The 9,975-nt window shown below is 37.6% G+C and overlaps 5 protein-coding genes across 5 annotated transcripts; 1 reads left to right on the forward strand and 4 right to left on the reverse strand.

Annotated features, from left to right (window-relative positions):
- Positions 1 to 733: 733 nt before the first annotated feature.
- BDF20DRAFT_834940 (uncharacterized protein) lies at positions 734 to 1,423 on the reverse strand (the record flags this gene model as incomplete). Its single annotated transcript, XM_053078790.1, has 1 exon — positions 734 to 1,423. One exon carries the CDS (start codon positions 1,421 to 1,423, stop codon positions 734 to 736), a length of 690 nt encoding a protein of 229 aa, XP_052937530.1.
- A 1,001-nt stretch (positions 1,424 to 2,424) lies between these two features.
- BDF20DRAFT_463077 (Redoxin) lies at positions 2,425 to 3,473 on the reverse strand. The gene is made up of 5 exons (XM_053075507.1): positions 3,458 to 3,473; positions 3,333 to 3,375; positions 2,753 to 3,258; positions 2,561 to 2,661; positions 2,425 to 2,494 (listed from the first exon to the last, which is right to left on the reverse strand). The coding sequence occupies exons 2-4, from the start codon at positions 3,333 to 3,335 to the stop codon at positions 2,658 to 2,660; spliced, it is 513 nt and encodes a 170-aa protein (XP_052937531.1). The 5' UTR covers positions 3,336 to 3,375; positions 3,458 to 3,473; the 3' UTR covers positions 2,425 to 2,494; positions 2,561 to 2,657.
- Positions 3,474 to 3,683: 210 nt separating this feature from the next.
- BDF20DRAFT_866167 (uncharacterized protein) lies at positions 3,684 to 5,003 on the reverse strand. The gene is made up of 4 exons (XM_053080828.1): positions 4,275 to 5,003; positions 4,135 to 4,189; positions 3,976 to 4,062; positions 3,684 to 3,890 (listed from the first exon to the last, which is right to left on the reverse strand). The coding sequence occupies exons 1-2, from the start codon at positions 4,966 to 4,968 to the stop codon at positions 4,146 to 4,148; spliced, it is 738 nt and encodes a 245-aa protein (XP_052937532.1). The 5' UTR covers positions 4,969 to 5,003; the 3' UTR covers positions 3,684 to 3,890; positions 3,976 to 4,062; positions 4,135 to 4,145.
- Positions 5,004 to 6,237: 1,234 nt separating this feature from the next.
- On the forward strand, positions 6,238 to 7,733 carry BDF20DRAFT_463436 (uncharacterized protein). The gene is made up of 3 exons (XM_053075509.1): positions 6,238 to 6,507; positions 6,577 to 6,712; positions 6,783 to 7,733. Exons 1-3 carry the CDS (start codon positions 6,321 to 6,323, stop codon positions 7,495 to 7,497), a joined length of 1,038 nt encoding a protein of 345 aa, XP_052937533.1. The 5' UTR covers positions 6,238 to 6,320; the 3' UTR covers positions 7,498 to 7,733.
- On the reverse strand, positions 7,350 to 9,110 carry BDF20DRAFT_866175 (gamma-secretase subunit Aph-1). Its single transcript, XM_053080829.1, has 4 exons — positions 8,643 to 9,110; positions 8,364 to 8,581; positions 8,026 to 8,291; positions 7,350 to 7,941 (listed from the first exon to the last, which is right to left on the reverse strand). Exons 1-4 carry the CDS (start codon positions 8,753 to 8,755, stop codon positions 7,774 to 7,776), a joined length of 765 nt encoding a protein of 254 aa, XP_052937534.1. The 5' UTR covers positions 8,756 to 9,110; the 3' UTR covers positions 7,350 to 7,773.
- Positions 9,111 to 9,975: the final 865 nt, after the last annotated feature.

Genomic DNA, 9,975 nt, shown 5'->3' on the forward strand with positions numbered 1-9,975 from the left:
TTAGTTGGACGTTTGATCCTTGTTACTGGGAAAGTTGGCTCATTGTTCAGCCAAAAAATACGGTAAGCAAAGATAAGTATCCAGGAAAAGAAATAGGAAATCATAGATGCTTAGATACTAATACTGCAGATATAGTAGTTCTTCCTCTATAGCATCATCCGTCTGTATGCTCATATCTTTTGCATGTGTTGCTTCGCATGCAATGTGAACTTTTGAGGGAACTAGACCTATTCAAATCTACATGAAGGCGTATTATTCTTCAAAGAATACTCACTACATACTAAAAGATGATTGTAGTCTTTGATCCTTCAATAGGAAACAATCTTACATTTTGAAAAGAGTAACAAAATGGGAGCATGCAAGTGCTAATACCAGCCATAGGTTACACTGGCATCCCTTAGAAAGTTTAGGTCACAAATTTTAGTTTGACAGATGGTAATAATGGTACTTGCAATTTCGTTGTCATCATTGATCATCATTATTATTTATTAATATAATTAGAAAGGCGAAAAGGAGTAATATATAAAGAAATCAGAGGGAAGAGGTAATGTTGCTTGTTGATAAAACAAATGCAACAATACTTCTATACGTACGGTATCGAAAGAAAATGTTTAAATATAAGGAATACAAGATAGAGATTGGGTAAAGTTAATTGTTTGTTTTTACAGAAAATATAATAAATGGAGAAAATAGTATTAAATAACTAAAAGAGTACTAGCTTAATGCCAAGTTTTTACATACGTAATGAGATTATTGATGGAGGTGGTTGATTTAAGGATTTTTGTGACGATTCTCGACTTGTGTCCCATTCTGTATCAATTTCTTTGTCTACTTCATCTATTACAGAGCCTAGAATATCACGTACATGAGTTGCTAAGCAAAGCAGCTGTTGTTGTTTTGAAACAGAAGAATTTTTAGGTGCGATGGTAGCAGAGGTAGACACACCAGGTTGCAAGCGCGGTAATGGAGTCAGCGCTTTAATTAGTGGGGCTACTGTCGTTGTAGAAGAGACCGACGTTTTGGTTGGTTGATTTTTTTGTCTTGGCTTCAAAGGAGGTATGTCTATCACAATATTTGCTTCTTCAAATGCACAGGGTGGAGCGATAATAGTTGTGCTTGAGTGCACCTGCCAAAAGCTATGTTCTTTGGTCAGCTTCTCAGTATGTTCTTTCTCAATTTGCAACTGTTGTTGATAATCCGTCATATCCCCTTCATCAGAAGAATCATCACTGGAAGAAGAGGCAATAGCAGCCGTACACTCATATTCTGTATCTAAGTTGTTGTGGAATATTTGTCGTGGATCTGCTTTGCCTTTTCCGAAACCGTGATAAAAATCAGGTGGGTGATAAAAGTTATGCACAGGCACTGGTGGAGGAGGTGGAAGCTGTTGATCTTGTGGAGTAGTATAGTCTGTCATGTCCATTTGATCGATTTTAAATCATTAAGTGTTAAGAGAGCTGTTGTTTAAGAAGAATGAAAGTGTTAGACGTGCAAGTAAAAAAAAAAAAGCACAAAATAATTTAACAACTGTGGTGTATAAATAAGTCTGTCCTTCACATGATAGAGGGATCCCGCAGAGGCTGAACTTTTACTAAAATTAGGCTTTGAGGCCTTAAAATAAATCAGAAAATTTAACCAACGTTTTCTTATCTATTTTCGGATACATCGGTCTTTTATTTGTTTGGAAACATATGAATGGAGGAGGTATATGCATACAAGCTTTCCTGGCCACTGAAGAAACCATGTGATTTATTTAGTCATTACGTTTAGCACAGTCATGTATAAGTCATATAAGAGTACAGTCCTTCCAACGCCAAAGGGCGGCTTTAAAAAAAAGGCGGGTAATAAATCTTTCCAAAAGATGGATTACAGTTGCTCATTTTAAACTTTATAAGTATCGTATAAGTACAATCAAATTTTGTATCCTCACCTTCACTTTCAACGGACGACGCTCCATCCGGAGGGGGGTGTGGGGCGGGTAATGACGTGTTTGGTAAGATAACAACTACAATACTTGAGTACGTACAACCAAGTAGAAAATACATTCTACTATAGTCTATCTGTATTGCGTTGAATGGTTGCATAACTTTGGCTTGTTTAAATGGAGCGGGTCAATTGGTGCCTTGCTCAGATACTCCTTATGTGACTAATAAGACAGTATTACTTTAATAGCCAACTGAAAGAGCCTTTGTTCTATGATATACCTTGCAATAAACTACTTAAGCTTAATAAGCGTTGTCAGCGAAACATATCCGGTTCAGATTCATGAATAACCACCAATTCGTAACGCTTCAAATTGAAAATACAAATTTTGAAAATAAGGAATTTGCAGATTCACATCATGCCAACGTTAGAACGATCGTAATAACGGCTATCTGGAGCCTAAGGCATGCACAAATTATACCCTTCGTTTTCAAATTATCGCGCCAAATGTAGCACAAAGATCTGATTATGCACGTAAAAAACCAGACAGACAGATAAACGCAAAAGGATCCTTTTATTCATGCACAGATAAGAGAAGTGCCGTGAAAATGCACAAAATGGAGTTAACAATATTTACAATTGCTTAAGACGACTTTTCTTTGTCGGAGGATATCTTCTGTTTTTTGTTATTATCTTCTTCTTCCTGATCTCTTGTACGCTTGCTAACATTCGAATTATCTGTTCTAACAATTTAACATCGGCTCGTCAGCAAAATGAGTTCATGCGGTTTTTTCCATCACACTCTTTTCTCATATTGCTCTATACCTACAAATGCTTGAGAATAGCCTCAGCAGTGGATTCCTTCGTTTCTGAGATGTCAGATTCAACACCAACATAAGTGACTTTGAGATCATCGACAATCAAAGCGAAACGCTTAGAACGAATGCCCAAACCAGCACCAGTCAAATCTAAAGTCAAGCCTAACTTATCAAAGAAACCAGTGCCGGCTTCGGAAGCCATAATAACCTTATCTTCAGTGTTTTGGTTGACAGCAAACGCGCCCATGACAAAAGCATCGTTCATAGCAACACAGATGATCACGTCAACACCAGCCTTCTTCAATTCATCGTACTTCTTGACATAAGTAGGGACATGCTCTTCAGAGCATGTGGGAGTGAAAGCACCTGGGATGGCAAAGATGATAGCCTTCTTACCTTTGAGTTCCTTAGCAAGGTCGTAAGAAGCAGGAAGAACACAAGCTCTGGGGTCGCGAGTAGGATCGTAAGGTGCGTATTTGAGGACGACAGTAGGAAGTTGGTCACCAACAGAGATAGTCTATTGTACAGTTCCAATGTATCGCTGATATCAGCGCGAGCTCTTATCCTATCAAATGATTAATATTAACTTACCATTTCGATGAATTAATAGAGTTGAAAAAGAAGAGAAACAGAACTAAAAAGAAGAGCAGTTTATATGTAAATGTTTGTTTGGGCGGACTTTCCTTTTTTTTTTTTGAAAGAAAAAACTACCCAACCCAGAACACATCTTCGCAACAACTACGTAAAGTGCAAAATCTTTTTAGTTTACGAAAGAAAGAAGAACAATCTGATAAGGTAAATTAAACCGGCTTTGTACTAGAAACGACTTCAAGCCATAGTGTATTCTACAGCAGTGGTTGCACAGTGTCAACTAGTCAAGAAGCCCTTTATTTTTTAATGAGCCATATCTTGCGTACGCCTTTCAGAAATGCAATGTGAGCAATGCAGACTATAATGGCATTTAGTTCTTTTTTTTTTTTCTAGGCTCAGAAACGACACAAAATCCTATCAGCTAACGGTAATATGCGGAGAACTTTTTTTTCTGCTTTAAATGTAAATGGCCAAAGCGCAATCAAAATTCCTTTGACAATATGATATGAAAAAAAGGCGTTCCTTTTACAGAACCAGCTCGATGCAACTCATTTAATTGTAAAACGCTGGTATTTTCTCTTTTTATTTTCCTTTTTTTTTTGTTTATATTGTTGAACGTACTTTTTGTGCTCTGACTCTGCAGGCTTTAGAACTCAGTTTAAGCTGATCTAAAACGGGGAAATCAATATTTGAATGCTTACGATAATAATTTCTGATTGGATCAGTAAAGGTACGCGTTTTTGTAAATTGTTCAGGGTTCACATCCACGCTAACTCGCATTTCGGTAATATGTATCGAACAGTTTTATTAGGGTTAATATTGAAGGTTTTTCAGGAGATAGTGAAAGGGGAAGATACGTAAGTTGAAAATGTGGTGAAGTGAAATATGTCCAGATTTTTGACATTAATTTCATAATCTTGGGTTATTTTTTTTCTATAACAGCTCGATCCTTGTTGATAAATACAGCAATATCATGCTCGTCTTCTAAAGGCAATTGTATACGCTTATTGCTGAAAAAAGTGCAGGTAACGAGTAATGTTTCTAGCGCAAATAAACCGACAATGACGTATTTTAAGCCGTAAATAAATTCGAAAAGAAGACAACCATCACCTCGTTGTTGCAATAGACATACTCCGCTATTGCTAGAGGATGTGTATTGCATTACTTCTGATGTTTTCATATCAAAAAGGATTGAAAAAATCCAGCTGAGTGCTAGCCCCAACGGCATTAAGAATTGACAAGCCATTTCTAAGAAACTACTGTTGCTGCAATTATCTTTATATTCACTATTTTCGTCTTCTTCTTCGATGTAGCTTTTCTTCATACTCGTGGTGACAGCAGTAGATTGACTGAGCAACATAAATAAAGGACAAAATATGGATGCTTGTGCGGCAACGAGAGTCGATATGAGTCTACGGTCACTGATTGTTTGCATGATCCATGTTGTAGTTATACTTCCCAACTGTTGTGGTTGATCATCATTGTCTGTTGTAATTGACAATGGAAGGGAATGATTGCTGTAGAAGCCAAGCGATCCAATCACAATACAAACAGCCGTGATTAACGAGATTAAACGTAGGCAATTTAGATAAGTTGGTACTGAACTATTCTGTTGCATTATATGATAGCTCTTCATAAATAAAAATGGCAAGCAAAAAGGGAAAAAGAGACCACTTTATATTATTGCATATTTTTATGATGCACATGGAATAAAGCATGCTCAAGTCAAGATTGCAACATTTTTTATGATTTGTTTGATATGTATGTGCAGCAGCAAGCAGCAGTAATCATGATAAAGGTTAAATGAAACTCCGGATAATGGCAACGCTGCTTTTGTGTGATTGAGTACAACAGCAGGTTTCCACCATTTTCCATTTTAAGGTTCCCTTTTTTCAAATAATCATTTCACCGAACGCAGTACCTTTCTATTTTCCCTCATAAGCTTTGACTATTATTGCTAATCGGCATTGCCTCTTTGTTGAGTTTGTCATCACTTAATTTCTTTCCTCTTCCTTCTAAGTTATCAAAAGCCTATGAGTTCAGAAACACGGCCAGAACAGCAGCAGCAGCAACAACAACAGCGACCTAGATATTGGTGTCATATTTGTAATGCAGAAGTTCCCATTTATATGGCACCCGATCCTACTTGTCAACAGTGTAATGAACAGTTTATTGAAGAAGTAAGGGCTTTATTTAATGCAATGGTTAGTTCACCTCGCTTTCCTGTTAATTCATTATTATACATTTGTCAAGGTTCAAGCCGAAGACGATCCTCGAGAGTTTCTTGCTGGCGGAAACAGAGGTGGAGTTGCTGGAGGTGAAGACAATGACATTACAAGTGGAAACTTTCGAATGCCAGAAGGCGGCACTACAGAAACACGCCTTTTCACTTTCTCGCCCTCAACAGGTAGATTCACAGATATGACTGGAGGAGGAGCAGACATGAGCGATGATATATTTCAATTCTTCGCACCTGCTTTGCCGGGCCAGCGACCTACAGGCACAACAAACGCATCGGCTACAACACCAGCTGATAATAATCAAACTGAAAATCCTAATGCATCGTCTTTTGGCAATTTTGTACAAAACCTTTTGAGTAATGTGTTAGGAGGCCAGATTCCGGGCCAAAGTGTTGAAAGACAGGAAGGTGAGATGGAAGGCGATCACGAACATAGCCAGGAAAATACGCAAAATCGTTGGCAACCACGAGAGGGTACACCCATGGTTATTATGAGTAATATTGATGGTAGCTGGAGAATGCAACGTATGCCAGGCGCAATGGATAATAATAATGGCGAGGATGAGAATGGACAAACACAGGACAACGATGACAGGAACAATGAAAACGAAAGTAGAAGAGGAGCAGAAGGCTCCGGTGTTGGTGGTGGTATTACAGGGTAAAACAATAGATTTTTGATTAGTAGAATGGTGTTCCCTTAGGTATCAATATTAATACACTTTACCAGTCTCTTGCAATTCTTGTCGGCAATGACAGGCGCTCCTTTTGACGGCGGAATAGTTGGAAACCCAAATGATTATGTTTTTTCTCAAACAGCTTTGGATAATATCATCACTCAATTGATGGAACAAGCTGGAGGAGGATCAGCTCCTCCACCTGCACCTGACGATGTTATAGAATCATTGAAAAAAAGACACTTGACAGATGAAGAAAAGAGTAAGTGTATCTTTACTAATTAGTATAAACATATGAGCCAAAACCAGTAAAACTAATTAGATGAGATAGACACTGAGACGGACTGTGCCGTTTGTAAAGACCGGTTTGGTGTGGAGGAACAAGTGATTGAACTCCCCTGTGAACATATTTTCCATGATGAATGTATTAAACCATGGCTGAAATTAAACAGTACATGCCCGGTATGGTAAGTTGGTTGGAAGGGTTTTCATCAAGTATGATTTAACTGTGCTCACCATACTTCTGATATGAAATAGTCGTCATACTGTATTACCTGAGAACCCATCGGAGAAAAAGGATAAGAACGATAATAATAATGCCAATACGCCACAACAACAGCAGCAGTCGACAACAACATCAGACGCTAATGGGCCAACGTCCACAACGTCAACATCGACATCAACGTCTATTTCAGCCGATAACACCACAAGTAATACTAATAACACCTCTAATGAGAATACCAGCAACAATAACAGCAACCAAAATCCCACCACTGAAAATGCCAACAATAACAATCAAAATCCCACCACTGAAAATGCCAACAACAATAATAACAGCCAAAATTCCGCAGAGCACCTTGGACGTGGTATAAGTGCAGCCTTTAGCACTTGGCTAGGCGGTGCTGGGGGATTTGGATTTGGTGGCAATCGTCATGGAACGATCAATAACGGCGACAACAACACAGCTGTCAATAATCCTACTCCTTCTGGCTTTTCTTGGTCTATAAGTACCGGTGATAATACCAGTAGACCAGAAAGTATGAATACGTTGAGAGGAACAGGCTTCCCAAGTCGAGAACAGCTTCAAGCATTTCTCGATAATAGATTGAACCGAGTTAGTAATAATGCACAGCAACAACAACAACAACAACAACAACAGCAGCAGCAGCAGCAGCAGCAGCAACAGAATGAACATAGAGATGATATTGATCGTCATTCGAATGATGATCATATGGATTTGGATCTGGATTAGCGACCATAATTACCGGCTTAGACACATACGCTTGTAAGCCACTTATTTACAATAACTCAATATTGTACATACGTATATACACACAGGCGTATATATTTCTCTATGTATGTATGTGTGCAAAAAACATTCTCGATTACATCATTTGCAGTAGTAGATACCACAGTAGTATAGTAGTATTCGACAGCAATAAAAATTTTCAATACATAATTGTGTAATATTGGTCTACAAGCAGGGTATATTAAAGTGGCGAGGAAGGATATACATTTATAAACACAATTATGTTGTCATAGAAACAGTGGCTCGCTGTTGCCGGTTCGATGCTAAAGTAAGCACTGTTTTGAAAGACTTCATAATGAAACCTATTGATGTCATGATTATACCGATGCATATGGCAATAGAATAAACGCAACCATACTTAACAGTAGTTGATGAGTTCAAGGTTGTCTACAGCAAAAAGAAAAAAGATATACGTTAATTGGAAAATACACTAATACTCCTTCTATCCCACATCCTATCTTGATGTTTTACTGCATAAGAGGCTCCGTAATGGGACAATACAACCCAGACAACTTTACTCCAACCTTTCACTTTGGGCAATTCATAAAATCCTTCAAACGCAATTACCATCCAGCACAAGTGTAACAAAGAGAACAATGATGTCGTGATGGCTGATATGAAAAATAGTGTAGCTTTAGGGCAAGACGTACACATCAAGACCCCAGGCCCCAATGATTCGACTAAGAGTGAAATGTAACTAACGAGCGCACTCATAAGTGCATATCCGTATCCAGACACTAACAGTATAGTTGTTCTTCAGCATACAAACATTCAAATTAACGCCCTTTTATTTTTTGATATATATTTACCAAAAGCAAAAGATGTTTTGTTGAAGGGTGATTTAGGGTTGGTTGAGATGTTGTTGAGCCCTGATTCAGCTCGAGAAAGTAAAAGATAAAAGCCCCACCGACATACTTCTTTTATAGCTACACTGTAAGCTATGCTTATGTAATGATTGGATTGGGTTGCTTTTGCAAAATACCATATAACGCTTGATAGTAACAGTGCTAGCAAGCAAAAGAATGCACTTTTTACGGAAGAAGACAGTAAGCTCAACTAAATCGCTGATCATGCGCATGTTAAATTACCTTGCCACCATCAACAAAACATATTGCGCATTAGGAGCGATATATAGAAAGAATATAGACAGCAAAGGACTATAAGCAGTTAACAAACAGCCAAAAAATGTACACAGTGTCATTTCTGCTTATTGAATTATCAGTCGTTCTGAGGAGTGAAAACGGATAGTATCCAACTGTCCTTGAAATTGATTAGTATAATAGACGTTTCTAAATTCTCTTTAGCAGGGCACTCAAAATTAAAAAAATTGTTATAAAGTTTACTTATTCAAGTAGTCGAAGATATTATGCATTCCTAAATGTGAAGCATCTGCTACTATTTTGTTTATCCTAAGATATGTGTATGAGCGACCCTCACTTGAAAATTAAAAGCAAGAAAATAAAGAATTTTATTGAGACACTGCATAGAGTTAATGAAACATTCAAAGATGAAAGCAATTTGAGGGCCATAGCTAGATAATATACATGAAGAAGCTGAAAAAATAAACTAAAAAATTGAACAGTCGAAGATACATGCTTTGAGGTATAAAAAAAATAAGAGCCATCAAAGTCTATGCAGGATACACAAAGCGGTTCACAAAAGCAAAATAAGCTCTTCATTAACTTGAGCTACGCGCTTTGAATAAGTGAATATAATGAACTCCTGACCGATTGAGCGAGAACTCTATTAAGATATGGGTTTTGATTTATTATCGTTTTATTTTATTTGTAAAGTTCAGAGCAGTTATAAACTGCTGATCCTGTCTTTAGAAAACCTTCAAAATTTATCACGCCGCATCAACGTCAATAACATTTACCAAACCTTGCAATGGTTTTTTGATTTGGTTTCACACCACCTCTGAAAATTTTGCTGAATATTAGTATAATGCTGCTCTTTGCTATCCGCAGCTTCTTGTTGTATGCTGGTTTTCAATAAGTTAGCACGAACGGATAAGGCGTTGCCTACGTACGTAACAAGTTGCTTAAAGCTCAAAGGTTTGCTTCAACTTTCAAGTAAGTAAACACTAAATCCAGGTACTCACTTAAAAAGTCAAAAGTTATCCCTACTCTTATTCTGTTACTGATAGCAAGGAAGAAATGATAAAATAGTTGAGGAAGGAATTGATTTTTATTAAAACCGTACTGTCACTGGGGTAAATGATGGAGCCGATTTTGAAGAGATAAATTAAAGTAGCAGGAAGATAGCCGTGCAAATCACAATTGCTAAGTTGTAAACAGTAACGATGTTGTGATAATGGAAATGGACATTGAAAGCCAATGTGGCCTACAAATATGGTCACTCTCCGTTGACACACGTTTAAGTCGGCATGCATCACGATACTACAGATGCACTATTTGTCGT

The sequence above is a fragment of the Mycotypha africana genome (assembly GCF_025528875.1).
Source record: "Mycotypha africana strain NRRL 2978 chromosome Unknown BDF20scaffold_4, whole genome shotgun sequence".
Taxonomy (NCBI): Eukaryota; Fungi; Mucoromycota; class Mucoromycetes; order Mucorales; family Mycotyphaceae; genus Mycotypha; species Mycotypha africana.